Here is a 14,821-nt window from a genome sequence, read left to right on the forward strand (position 1 = left end):
ATATGGATTCATGATTTTACTACTTTTACAAGTCATCGTATAGCAAAGTTACGACAAAATTATGTTTTGAAAAAATTAGCGTCAGTGGACTCGCTCACAAGTCACAACAACAACCCCACCCCCACCCCCACTATAAAAACCAACATAATTAATAAAAACAAAAATAGTCCTTTAAAGGAAAAAGTGAAAAACGGAAACACGGTATTTCCAAAGGGTGCAAAAAGAAAGAAAGAAGTAATAAAAATGTGGTGTAATGTAATCTTCTGAGATCTAAGATTTTTCTCACCCAATCTTTGGAAACTCCGCCTTTCCGTCTCTTTATAAGGTCCACACTCTTCATTCTCACATTTTCACAATGCCATTCTTCTTTTGCTCATCCTCATCCTCATCCTCCGTCATTTCTAACGGCAGCAATGGACGGTGCCCCAGCTGCGTTACCTTTGCCTCTTCCTCTTCACAATAATAATACTCCTTCCTCATTCACGCTCAACAAAAGGCACACTACTACCGGTACCAGGACTAACGGCGGCGGCGTTACTAGGGACATGGTTGTAAAGAAAGAGAAGGAAAAGAGAGCGTCGTTTATGACGTGGACGGCGGAGGACGTGGCGCACGTGGCGAAGTTCCATTGGGTGCCTTGTTTGTTCGCCATGGGTTTGCTGTTCTTCATGGGCGTGGAGTACACGCTCCTTATGATCCCTTCGTCTTCTGAGCCTTTCGATTTGGGGTTCGTCGCCACGCGCTCCCTCCACCGCGTCCTCTCCGCTTCGCCTGAACTCAACACCTTCCTCGCTTTTCTTAACACTGTATGTTGCTTTTTTTTTTTAATTTATAATTTACATTATTATTATTTTTTTAAATTTTAATTTTGATGCGTTAGGTTAGGCACGTTCTATGTGTTATGTGTTAATTTTTTTGGTATCACACGTTAATTAATTTTTTGCTTCTATTTTTTGATGAAACTAAACAGTGCTTTTGTAAGACTATAACCACACTATTTGTCCTAATTTGCCGACGTTGACTCGGTTTTAAAAAATCATCACATTTATATTTAGATTCATCGCTTTTTTCTACATTCCCCACCGTTCACAACGATGGAATTTTGGAAAATTTTTGCGGTCAGAAGTTGGGTCCAACTCTAACTTATTGTTTTTCACTTTTTTTGGACTTTTAAGTATTATGATAATTATGGGGGGTTTTTACTTTCCAGATATTTGCGGTATTGGCAAATCTGGTAGCATAGTTTTTGGAATTGGGTAGATAGAATTGAGGGATATGGATTTGATCATGTCAAATATGGTTAATCCAATCACATCTTATAATATCTCTTGTAGCATAAATGACACATTCCTAATATTTTCACATACAATAATTAATGACAGCTATTATTAATTATAATTTAGATTGAAATTACTATATTTTTCTTTATTACCAATAACAGTCAGTGATAATTTGTCATTCAAGATTTGTTCAATGTTGTGGACGAGCAATGATTTATAACAAATTTTACGTGATAAATTGTTATTAATTTTACCTACTAATAATTGCTAGGAACAACTTGTAACGTGGTTAATCCTCCATATATGGTTGTATTACTGGTAATTTGTTTTTGGTTTTATGATTAAGTGTATTTTTAGGTAATTTTTTTATTTTTGTTGATTAGGTATTTGTGGGAATGCAAACAACATATATCCTGTGGACGTGGCTAATAGAAGGACGTCCGAGGGCCACAATATCGGCTCTATTCATGTTCACGTGCCGAGGAATTCTTGGTTACTCCACGCAGCTCCCTCTGCCTCAGGTTCCCATCTATATCTATGTTCTGCTTATTAAAATTCCCCACTTTAAAAAAAGCCATAAATCATCTAAGGGCTTCACTGCACACTTTCACAGTACTGTCAGCTGTATATATGTCCTAAAATGACACCGTGTGTCAGTCTAGTATCTGTCCTGTTTCAGTAGATGTTTTGAAATTAGCTTCTTTTGTTTGTTATTCAAAATTACAGCTGTTTAACTTTAAATATATATATATATATATTTAATACTTTTAAAAAAAATTGTGATACTCAGATGTTTGGATTGGGGTGATTTGAGTTATATAGATCAAAACTCAAAATCCGTGGGATCCACAGAGTGAAACATTTTAATTTAGTATTTATTTTAAATAAAAAACCATATTTTTTCTTTTGGCCGATTTTAAATTAATTAGGGTAGTTTTAAAAGCTTTGTACCTTTTAATGAATGTCAGTCTCGTCTTCTTTAATATGTAAATAACACCACTTGTGACTTATGAGCGTCTTATTTAAAAATTAGAATAAAGTCACTATTACACCACTTGTGACATGTGAGATGTAGAAGTTAAAATGCTAAAAATTGTGCTTAATAACTAAAAAAAAAAAACTAAAAGTCAAACAATATTGTACTAGAAAAAAAAAAAGAGTAAATTAAAATTCAAATAAACTTTAATATGACCTAGTGTTTGCATGTTCCATGTCCTAAGAAAAAATTCGACAAAATATGAGTTTTATTGTTAGTTTTTAACTAAATTATTTGTAGTTAAAACTTTATAGTAACAATAACAATTTTATTTATCTTAATAAAATTCTCATATTATATAGTATTAATTTGTTTAGTTTTTGATATGATAACAGGGATTTCTGGGCTCTGGAGTGGACTTTCCTGTAGGGAATGTATCATTCTTTCTATTCTACTCGGGTCATGTAGCTGGGTCAGTGATTGCGTCGCTAGACATGCGACGAATGCAAAGGTTTGAATTGGCAAGGACTTTTGACGTGTTGAATATTCTCCAAGCTGTGAGATTGCTGGGTACTAGGGGTCACTATACTATTGATTTGGCCGTAGGGGTTGGAGCTGGAATTCTCTTTGATTCTCTTGCTGGAAAGTATGAAGAAAGCAAGAAAATACCACCTATTGCCGCCACCACCATTACCAAAGACTCTTTCTTTACATAATACTAGCGAGGAGGAAGAACAAACAAAAACCCGTTCATCTACGCGTTCAACTTGATGAAGTGATCGATTATGAGTGATGGATAATCACTATCGTATGGACCCATTACTCATAATCGACCATCTCAACAAGTTGTAGCAAAAGTTGTGTTTATAGACTTTCTCAACATAAATTAAAACCAGTGGAGGAATTCTCTTTGGTCTACTTAGGAACACGCTTTGAAATGTCAACAAGACGATGGGAAATGCTGTTCCCAAGAATATAAGAAAATAAAAAATGTGACCCTGTAAAGAGAGGTGCTTAGAGAGGTCAACTACCAATTTCTTTGTTCATTGCAGTGCCTTGGTTTTACCTAAAGGAATTTTTGTTGGAAATCTTTTATTTTACGTGTATGCTTAACTTGCGTACTATGAAGTTGGTGGGAAAGCCTAAAATGCACGGTATAATCATAGATATCAAAACAATATTTACATTTTGATTTGATTCCAATACTGTACAAATACTCGAAATCGGGTGACATTATATTGATCCTCTTTTTTTTAGTAGCGAAGATTTTTTTTTTTTGGTCACTCTAGGAATATATACATTTTTATTCATAAAGGATCATAGATTAAGAAAAGAAAAACGAATACATAGCTGTCTTGTGTAGACAATTGCCAAATGTCTTATAGACCATTCATAGTCATAGATAGTCAAAAACTCAAAATACAAATATTGAGGGCATTGTTAGCAAGTATAAAAAGGATGCAAAATGCGGCTGCACATAAAAGTTAGGCGAGCTGCACTTTATATATATATATATATATATATATATATATATATACATGTGTGTGTGTGTGGTCTTCATGTGAACCTGTCACTGTCCAGCGAGCAAAGTGACCATATTTGAAAGCTTTTTTTTTTTTTTTTTAAAGTAATAAATTAAATATTTAGGTATTTCTATATTGTCTTCTTGACCATTTATATTCAAAATGATCCACATCTCTCTCTCTCTCTCTCAACCATTTGTTGGACACTAATCTAATGAGAAATTGCTAGCCATTTTAATGTACTATCCTTGAGCTCCGTGAGATTGTTTATGAATAAAATAACTTGTTTGAACTATTGTTTACTAAACAAGTTTTTAAATTTGGTTCAAACTCAACTTTTGAAATCCCTAACAGTAATAGGACTTAAATAACCTTGCCATCTTGGTTTGTCTACAGCCCTAATTGTCACGGGTCATGTCACACTAAATTGTTGCAATTTCTAGTTCAACTACTAGTATTAATTTTTAGATATAGACGTTTAGTAAGCCCCGGATCATGAATTGACACAAATGTTATAGTGAAAAATCTGATGCGAGCAACATGTAATGATAACGTTGTACCATTTTGTGAAAAGTTAAAAGGCATAAGTTTTCACGTTTAGAATATATTTGGATACCGTTTATTATTGAAAATTGAAAATTTATTGATAAAAACATTATAACAAAATAATTTTTAAACTATAAATAGTACCCGTGGAACCCATTTTTAAAGTTATATTTGTTGAATTCCATACTTGCGGGTCTCATAAACAGTACATGAGACCAGGAAAAAACGTTAGTGTTTGCTATCCAAACTCACACTTAAGGTGTGTTTGGAATAATTTATTTAGCTAAAACTGAAAACATTTTAGTGAAAGTACTGTAAATAAAGATAAAAATTAGTTAAAATAATATAGTGGGATTTATAAATAGTAACATAAAACTTATAAATAGTAACAAAAATAAACTAAATAACGAAATAAACCGAATAAAACTTACAACAAACACGCGCTAAAGATGAAAGAAAGAAATTATTGCATAGATTTATATATATATATATATATATATATATATTCTAAATATTCAATTCACCTCGTTCTGTTCATATTAGACAAAACCGTGGGACCCATTTTTAGTGAAAAAGTTGATGAAAAATAAAATTTGTGGGACCCGTGAACAGTGCACATGTGCACTGTTCAGATAAGAAAAGTCAAAACATGCGGCTGAAGAGGAAAAAAAAAAAAAAAAAAAAAAAAAGGAAAACGCACAAACGCGCAAAACGTAAACGTGCTGTGTATCCAAACATACACATAATTATTTTGGGGGGCTGGTTGATTTTGACCACTTATTTTGTTGACTCATTATCTATGTCGGCATTTGTCGGTTTTGAGAGAACTATTTTGAGCATAGGACCACTGCGGTCCATGTCTCAATCAAATTTTTAACCATTCTTTAATTTTAGTTTTTTTTGGGTAAATATTTAATTTTTAGTTATGCTAAGCCTTTATCATTTAATGCATGTCTGTCATTAAATGCATCTCTGTACACGTAAGAGGAAAATATAAGATCGTATATGTACTTGGTTGCTAATCCTATCCCTATCCCAACGATAGGAAATTCTCTAAAGCCCCATCTGCTTAAAGGTTCGATTCCCATCTCTTGCAACTTTGTGTAGTGGGTTGCTTTAGTGTTTGACCTAAGTTATCTCGATGGTATAAAACGTGGATACAAATAGTGGTATACCCTGTTATGTGCTGGTGGTATTTTTGGGCTTTACCCAACTTGTATTTGGGGTGTTTTTGGGCTTTACCCAACTTGTATTTGGGGTGTGAAGCGATGACTATACATGCGAGGCCCCTATTTTCTTTGCTCAAAAAAAAAAAAAAAAGGATCCGTATGTATACTTGGCTGCTAATAATTGTCATTTATAATGTATTCATTGTTTAGAATTGTGTACTCTTTTGCAGTTTCGAAATGATCTTGGAAAATTAAATAGTACCATTTTTATCTTCATTTTAGCTGGGCCAGAGTAATTTAATGAAGTCGAATTTATTGTTTCGGCCCAACTCTTGCTTGGCCACAGCCCACAGTGGAACCTGTCTAACGCGGTTGTACTGATCATCTTTCTAACACTTATTTTATAAATTTTGTTCAATCAATGTAGATGGTTTACAACCGTATAAAATTGAAATACCAGTATGAAGATTAGCAGTGATGACAGTAATATATTCATTTTCTATTTAACCAAACGAGTTTTTTTTCCCCCGCCCTTTAATTGGGTATGTTATAAACATTTCTTGTACATGCTTTATGATATTTACGTGTGAGGTGATTGGATATGGACTAAACCTCAGAATCTGAATCAATTGGACAGGATCCATCATCTACATTGGCAAGTGGGTTGTAAGTGGGAGAGCTAGGATCTGTGCATCCTGGTACGAGATTGAGATTGCAACGATCACCCTGCAGTGATTGATAAATTTATTATAATCCCAATCAGAAAACTTATGAAATGATTGTTTAAAATCACTCTGAAAATTTTACTTACCCCTTCTACTGTCAAGTTTCCGATCATATCACATCTTGTGACAACAATTTCTGTGTCTGGAAAGATTGCTTTCTCACATGCACCTTCTTTACTCAACTCTTGTGCTAGGCCCTGCAATAAGAACACAAGACTCATTTTCAGCATGTCTCATACTGAATTGTTGTACAATAACTTGCTAAATATGATTTTGTTTGAATTAATTTATGCTTTCAATAAGAATTTGGTAATATCATACAGTTACTGTTTTGAAGCTAGTAGCAGTACATTCAAACATCTAACAGAATGTGTCCTATTATACCTGGTTAAAGAAGTCAATTGGTTTGTTCCGCCAAGCCTTGGGGACTTGAAATTGCATTTTGTAAGGACCATCCCAATCAACTCCATTTGTGAATGAGAAGATCAAGTTCTGAGCTGTGGAAAGATGATGAGTTTGTAAGATGAAGAGAATTAACAGACTGCTAGATAAATTAGTGGAAAGCAAGATGCATCAGACAACAAATACCAACCATGCTTAGGAATGCATATCTGGATGGTATAAATTGGGCGATCAGCTTTGCCTCGGTTTTTTCTCAGCATTGCCCTTGGCTCACCACCACACATAATTGGCTGATTAAAACCTCCTGAAAAGGACACAATTCAAGAAGTCAATTGAAATGAGCTGTAACTGAAATAGTTGCAAAGCAGAGGCCAATCCAGCTGCACTTCTCATCCCACAATGTTACGCTTGCTTTGGGTCGCAAAAATGAGGCGGTAGGTTAACTATGGATACTACCTGGTAAAGTAGTCAGCACTACTTATCAAATAGTGGAAACATCCCACAAGAATGAAATCATTCAATTGTATTTGTCATGCTATATTAAACAAGTACAATCCATTTTTTTCTGGCATTAAGACTTGATTGGTTCTCTTGTTTATTAAAGACTTCAAAATATAACATTAGTTATATACAATTTCACAGATACTGCAATTCTTTTCAATAATGTACCTTCTGTTTTCATTATGACTTTCATATTTGTGCTTGCTTTAATTGGCATGGACAAGAAAACTGATTGCAATGTACAAGATATTATGAGGTCTTATATTGTAAAAAATATTACCATTAAAAGCAATCCCAAATTCTTCATTGGGAACAAGGTTGGTCGCAGTGGGATTGTAGAAAATCTTTAGCTTTTCCCCCTGTAAAACATTATATGCACCTTGTCATTAGAACAGGATAACCAAGAAAAGCCCATTGCAATTGTAATTCAGCAGCAATGCCAAGCTTACAGAAGAAGGAGGAAGACCATTCATGGTTTTCCAATATACTGGGGCCTTGCCAAGTTCAAACATAGTCCATGAAGGAAGGGTAAACCTGAAAGGAAGGAATTCACAGATGCACCATAATCACGATTCAACTTCTAAAAATATAAGGCAATGATTTTTTTTTTTTTTTTCTCACCTATGCCCCTGCTTTTTTTTTTGGGTGGCACGGTTGAGGGGTGGGGGGTGTGTGTGATAAGAATAGATAGAAATCCAAGAAGACGGTGCTATGTAGTTAAGAAAAAGACTTTCTACACCAGCAACTTTCATGACAAAAGTTTAGTACTGAAATGAAAAATGACCAGTAAAAGGAATTCATACTCTTTGGTTTCCTCAACAGGACTAGTTGTAACAGCTGCTGCAGCTCTGACTTCCCCACTAATCTTGACAACTCTCTTCTTCATTGGGAAAAACCGTGGCACTGAATTACCGATGAAACTGCTAGCTGCGTAAGAAAACATGAAACTGTTTTATATTTGAAGTCTAGGATATAAACTTCTAGCTATTTTTAATTTTGATTTTGGGGTTTTCAATCCTGTTTCCAGCTTGTACCCAAATTTGTATCAAGATACAGTCATGCAGTTGAGAAATTTGGTCACACATCACCAAAGCATATGACCATATGTAAATGGTTAGCACAAAATGTAGATATTAATTGCCTGTTCTTGACATAGAACTCCTAGAAGGTTTTGCTCTTTTGATGAATTTAAAATGGAATGATAAATTAATTTTATTTATCTTTAGACATTGGTAATGTAAATTAGATTGATATAGAGCTACAGAGAAGCAAACCAATGAACAGAGATTATACCCCTTGCCAATTTTTCTTATTAAAGAATCGTAATGATAACCAAAAAAACTGAAATGTTGCCGCTATTTTACTTCAAGTAGTAGAGTAACAACTTGGACTGAACTTCTATTCTTTATGGTCCAGTTCTTTTATCCTTTGGAATAAGATGAAACCCCATTATCTCATTAATTTCAGAAGTGTTTTCTCACAAAATTTAGTGCAATTTGTTGGTAAGAAAAGCATATATATATATATATATATATATTTCTAACTGTCTATTTCTATAAGGTAAGAGTCTAAGAGAAGAGATTTATGAGTAACAATTGAAGTTTGTGTAATATTTGGTTCTAAAATCTAAATTTCCAACTGAGGTAATTACGAGAGAGTCCAAGAAACATAAAGAACAATATTTTGAACATGTTTTGTAATCTCAAACCTCAAGTCATGAAAAGGTTCCAGTAAACACTAAACAGTATCTGTTAGTCCACCAAAATCCCATAAAGGATTTGCAGTTGAAGAGAAACGTAGACCAAAGCAAAGAGGCTCACCAAGCGAGGTTGAAACAAGTCGAGTTGTATTAGTATTGGAAACGGACTGCATGGCCAGAAATGTTTGTGTGGAAGACGTAATAATTGATGCATGTACTGCCGCCATTTCTCAGTGCCTTCTCCAACTAGTTCTCAGAAACGAAGAGAGAGAGAGAGAGAAAGAGAATTGTAGAAACAGAAGCGTTCCACCACAAACACAAATTAAGCATAAATATCTATCTATACAAGCAAGAAGAACGGACAAAAACCAAGCATGGGTATATCTCAATAAGAATTTTTTTTTAAAAGATAAAGTTAATATATATGTAGATTTTTTTCTTTCACCCCCCAATCTTATTTCGTTTTTTGACACTTCAACCTTTCAACTCCGGATTTTTTTTTTGGCATTTAGCTTGATTTTGCTAACAATTTTATTAGTTGACAAGTTTTGCAAAAATATTTGTAAAGAAGCATCTCAAGTCTTTGAAACTCGAGGTCAATTGGTAGTGACTCGAGTTTTTTAAAAGAAAACCAAGAGAAAATCTTGAGCTTACCGATCCTTCTTCTTCTCTCTAGATTAAGCCCAAATCGGGCCTCCAGGGCCAAAGCTCACTCGCCCATTTAGGTGGCTCTCTTTCTTCTTCTCTACCCACTGAGGTGGTTTTCTCTTTCTTCTTCTCTATTGGGTTTCTCTGGATCTGATCCTTTTGCAAGGCACTAGAATGCATCTGTGGAACTCGAGTCTTCCTTTATTGAGCCCAGTCTCTCAAACTCGAGATGTTACTCAACAAATATGTTTGATTTTCTTGTCAACTAACAAAATTGTTTGTAAAATCAAGCTAAATGCCAAAAAAAATATTTCAATTTCTGCCTCTTAACCCTTTTAATTCAATTCATGAATTAGTGCACTTTGGGTTTACTGCATTTAAAAAGGCTTTCGTATGTTTGTTATTGTTAAATTCCAGTCTCTCTCTCTCACTCGGAATTTACTCAATCTCTAAATAGATATGGAGAGCAATCTTATTAATGTGAATGAAAAAATTACAATTTAGATACTCTTATCTTATATACTAGCCTCATCACACGCGCTTCGTGCGTGTAATGAGGCTATTTTTTTTAGACAGTTTTTTTTTTTTTAAATAATAGTACCATGGGGTAGTTTTGGTTGTGTTTATGGGGGTAGTGGGAAGTTTTATAGAATATGGTTTAGTTTTATAAACATTGGTAGGTTTTTGTTTTTAATTTTTGTCAATTTATAGCTTTAACCTCATTTTTATGTTTTAGGAATAATGATAAGTTAATTAAATTAGGGATATTTTTGGAAGTCAAAAAGATAATAACTAACTTTATGAATCCTTTTAATATATAGAGATGAGCAATAGAGCACGATCAAAGTAAAGAAAGAAAAATAACTGAGTTCTATACAGTAATAACTAACTCCTTAATTTCCGCTTAGTTCCACAATTTGCTCTGATTTGTTCCTAATTGCTTTGTTCCGTTATGCATAAGTTGATCCAAGTTGGTTTTCATTAACAAAACTACAACATTTCTTCTCAGCTTCTTGTCATGTGCTTCATTTAGTAATTTCTTATTAGAATGACACCGTTGCAATGCAAAATGTCATCCCACAAGGTTTTTTTTTTTTTTTTTTTTTTTTTTTTGTGTTTAACAGTTACAACAAGGCAAAATTAAATGGTTCAAATGAAAATCAATTAAAAAGAAGAAGAAGAAGAAGAAGGAGAAAAAAAAAGTTTTCTTGGAATTGTAGTTCAATCTTTCAAAGCGCCCTCCATTCAAAGTAGAAGTTGCAAGTTCGAGCCCCAACTTGGTACTTTCAATTGTGTCAATTATTTTATTTTCATTTGTATTTTTCACTAATTTCATTGGTAGATTGGTCTATATTTCAATTTCCTCTTCATATTTTAAAGGTTTTTTTTTTAATTTAAATTATTGACAAATCTTAGTATAATTTTATTTATACATGATTTACAAGTTTTTAAAAAGATCAAGTTATATTTGATAAATGCTCATTCGAAATATATTAATTTTCAATTATTTTATATATTTTTGTTAATATTGAATGGATACTAATTTTAATTTTCATAATTTGGCTTGAAATCTTCTTATATTTTTTATTTTTGAATTCCAAACTTTGGCCGCTAAAAAACTAAAACTTTAGTCCCATCCTCGTCGGTAGCTATTTCCAAACCAAAAATTAATAAGAGTTTTTGGACCTAGATTCTTCAAAAAATCAAGAGCAATTATGTGTCCTCGATTTTCATCTCAGTTTGGGATCTTCCTCCCCCCTTAGGTCGATCAAGTGGTCAACTACATGGCTTACAAATTGAGTCCCCCTCATGTATCTAAGTATCTTACAATATAGGGAAAAAAAATTAGAGTATATATATTATGCTCATGAGTCTATTTTATTGATTTTTTCTCTTGTTAAACATGATATCAAAGCCACATCCTTGTAGCCTTCCATAACCAATTTAATCACTATGCAACCTTGCACATTGCTTTTAGCTCAATGGCATCAAATTGATCTCCTTGAAATAAGCTATATCATTTTTTTCTCAAAGCCGATCACACTAACTTCTTAATACAATATAATAAGATCCCATCACGCATTGACTATCCTTGTTGGGTGACTTGGGTCACGTGTGACTTCCAGTTTGCGTCACTTTAGCTCCAGCTGCATCAACATGTGATGTCACAATCGATGCCACATAAGCAACCACATCAGCATATTTAGACATGTAAACATTCAAGTCCGCAAGGTAGTCTTTACTTGCACTCTATTTCCTCTACTTGCTAAGTGTTTTATGGCCTAATTATTCTAGTTACAATGATCTTTGAGAAAGTTTACAGTGAACAATGATCGTTTTTTTATACTAAAATCTTGAGTGCCAAATGTGCAATGGAAGATAAATGAAAAAAAGGAGACTCACAACAATTCCTTTGTGAAACAGGTGGCCTAAAAAGGTTTTTCGTCTAAGACGCAAAGATTGACACATTTGTAGGTGATGAATCACACTTTGAGTGCCTTTCTTAGCTTCCATGGGAGAGAGAGAGATGCTCTTACATCCAATCTAATGGCTAGGGGTGTCCAACCCAACCCGGAACCCGACCAACCCGCCCGAACCTGAACCGACAACTGCCCGAACCGACCACTCTGACTGTCGGTGACGGGTTTCCGCGCCCAAGACCCGACGCTGGCAGGTCGAGTGGCGGGTTTTCTTCTCCAAAACCCGAGCCACCCGACCCGACCAATGTTATATACAAATCCGGCAATATGCGGGGATCCAACCGAAATTTGGTGAGATCCGACGACATTCAAGCGAGATTTGGTGAGATCCGACGACATTCAAGGAGATCCAAGCGAGACTTGGTGAGATCTAGCGACATTCAAGGAGATCCAAGCGAGATCTCGACCATATTTGGTGAGATTCGACGAGATTCGAGGAGATCCAGGTTGATTTCGGTGATTTTTGGTGCAGATCTATTGGGTTTTTGCAGATTCTAGCGAATTTTTTGAAGATTCCAGCAACATTTGTAGGATCCGGCGACTCTCTCAACCGACCGAACCAACCCGAACATCACCCGAACCCAAAACCGACTCAACCGAGTGACGCCGGTGGTCAGTTTCGGGTCCCTCTGACTTCCACCCGATGCCGGCGGGTTGGGTCCGGTATGGGTCCAAAATCAACCCAGCCCGACCCGTTGACAGCCCTACTAATGGCGCAAAAAATGGCAATATTATCGTTAGATGATACTACCATTCGGGAATGAATTGTTGAAACTTCTTGAAAATGAAAAAAAAAAAAAAAAAAAAAAAAAAACAGAGACACAAAATTATGCAAAAATATCCTACATTCCTACCAGCACATTGTTAGGAATATGAAATAATTGTTATAATCTATTTAGTTAGCTAGTTGGTTGAGATTATATCCTACATTCCAATGTTATGAATTCCGTTTCGTTCCGACCGGAACGGAACAGAATTTTTCGTACCAGTATGCAAACCAGAACAGAAATAGCCTATCTTCCACTTCAAATCAAATTTCGCCTAGTTTCGAGCATTCCAGTCAATTCTAGGCAATTTCGGCCAAAATGTAATTTTCCTCCGGAATGAGTTTTGCCTTTTTTTTTCCTTCTTCAACCTAAGGATATTTTTCACCATTACATGCAAAAATGTTTTGAGTTCCACGGATTCTATTCTACCTCAGAGCATCAAATACAACCCAAAAATCCACAACAATGAAGTAATGAGAGAGAGAGAGAGAGAGAGAGAGAGAGAAAGGTAAGAACCCAAAGGTGAACTTGGATTATTCTTTGAGCCTGAGGTAGATTACTCATGAAACTTCAACCTTCACATAATTGCAATTTTGCAGCACAAAGAGAGTGGCATAAGAAGTCTTGCGGCAAAGAGAATGTTGTGAGGGTGTGTTTGGATACCGTTTATTTTGCAAAAACCGAAAAATTATTGCTAAAAGTATTGTAATTAAAGGTAAAAATTAGTTGAAATAGTACAATGAAACTTATGAATAAAGACAAAAAGTAAAATGAAATTCATAAATAATAACAAAAATAAATTGAATAATAAAATAATTTCTATTTTTTAATTCTAACGTACACTGAGTTAAAGGCTAAAAACTCAGACTCAAAGTAAAGAGTTTGAACACTAGGACTTGGGTAAAGGAGCTGGGGTTAAGTGGGGTAGGTGGAATCTTTTAAATGGGCAAGCAAGCAAATGATGCCATGTTTTTTTTTCTTTTCTACCAAATAGTGCCACATAACCTAAGGCTAAAAGTCTAAACATGTGCTAATAATTAAAAATAGTACCACACTACTACTTGTTTAGAAGAAAAAAAAAAAATACACATTGTTCTTAAAAAAGAGGCACCCAATTAATAGCATATAAATAATATTTAAAAAATGAATAATCTACTCATTATTTGCTTTTTTGTGGTTACTTTGGTAATTAATTAATTACTTATTATTATCTTTTGAAAATTTTATTGAAAGATATATATATATATATATATATATATATATATATATATAGAGAGAAATTATTGTATACTCCTGGAGTACAATAAATACATACTCCTGCCACTCACATAAATGGTGGGTTTCACTAATTAAATTCATAGTGGAACCCACCATTTATGTAAGAGGGGGAGTACGTATTTATGGTACTCCGAGAGTACTAAATAATTTTTCATATATATATATATATATATGGAAATCTGAAACAACTTGAAACAGTATGGACAAACCAAAACGGATTTCGAAACGGTATTTATAACATTGCTACATTCCTATCAGTACATTGTTAGAAATATGAAATAATTGTTACAATCTATTTAGTTAGATAGTTAGCTAGTTGGTTGAGATTAGGATGAGTTAGTTAAGATTTGAGCACATATAGCTCATTTAATACATGACTTAATTCATAGAGCACATGTTGAATTAACTAGCCAATTATCTTGAGCTATTGTGGGCCAATAACATTAGACCAATAATATTAGCGCTAGTCTCTTATAAATACATTATTGTAATTTAACATTAGTTATCAATGAAGAATTAACCAATCGCTTAGTGCATTAATACATCTTTCTCTTTTAATCTCTTTTTTTCTTTATGGAGGGTAACTAACTAGAATTAAATGAATTTTCCCACCATTCTCATACACTCCCATACAATTCCTATCCATCTTCGTTAGGAACCACTAAGTTCCTAACACATATGACGAGTGTAGCAAAAAAACTCACACTAGGATTTTTAATTGTTGGGTTACACGTGTGAGTAAAGTCCACATTGAATAAAGATGAGAAGAATGAGTGGTTAATATAACATAATTGAGCACATACCCATTGGGCTTAGGCCTTTTGGAT

General features: G+C 34.1%; 3 protein-coding genes across 3 annotated transcripts in view; 1 reads left to right on the forward strand and 2 right to left on the reverse strand.

Annotated features, from left to right (window-relative positions):
- The first annotated feature begins 244 nt into the window (after nucleotides 1–244).
- On the forward strand, nucleotides 245–3,512 carry LOC115992619 (phosphatidylcholine:diacylglycerol cholinephosphotransferase 1-like). Its single transcript, XM_031116841.1, has 3 exons — nucleotides 245–806; nucleotides 1,664–1,801; nucleotides 2,652–3,512. Exons 1-3 carry the CDS (start codon nucleotides 414–416, stop codon nucleotides 2,970–2,972), a joined length of 852 nt encoding a protein of 283 aa, XP_030972701.1. The 5' UTR covers nucleotides 245–413; the 3' UTR covers nucleotides 2,973–3,512.
- A 2,381-nt stretch (nucleotides 3,513–5,893) lies between these two features.
- LOC115988902 lies at nucleotides 5,894–9,172 on the reverse strand. Its single transcript, XM_031112538.1, has 8 exons — nucleotides 8,943–9,172; nucleotides 7,926–8,049; nucleotides 7,572–7,656; nucleotides 7,403–7,481; nucleotides 6,812–6,925; nucleotides 6,604–6,716; nucleotides 6,306–6,416; nucleotides 5,894–6,220 (listed from the first exon to the last, which is right to left on the reverse strand). Exons 1-8 carry the CDS (start codon nucleotides 9,046–9,048, stop codon nucleotides 6,101–6,103), a joined length of 852 nt encoding a protein of 283 aa, XP_030968398.1. The 5' UTR covers nucleotides 9,049–9,172; the 3' UTR covers nucleotides 5,894–6,100.
- A 2,385-nt stretch (nucleotides 9,173–11,557) lies between these two features.
- LOC115988907 overlaps nucleotides 11,558–14,821 on the reverse strand; it is a 47,730-nt gene continuing 44,466 nt past the window's right edge. Inside the window, exon 5 of the mRNA XM_031112547.1 lies at nucleotides 11,558–11,616. Within this exon, the coding sequence (XP_030968407.1) occupies nucleotides 11,579–11,616 (38 nt within the window). The 3' untranslated portion in view covers nucleotides 11,558–11,578. The remainder of the gene's footprint in view (nucleotides 11,617–14,821) is intronic.

Source organism: Quercus lobata, chromosome 5 (genome assembly GCF_001633185.2).
Source record: "Quercus lobata isolate SW786 chromosome 5, ValleyOak3.0 Primary Assembly, whole genome shotgun sequence".
In the NCBI taxonomy this organism is placed as follows: Eukaryota; Viridiplantae; Streptophyta; class Magnoliopsida; order Fagales; family Fagaceae; genus Quercus; species Quercus lobata.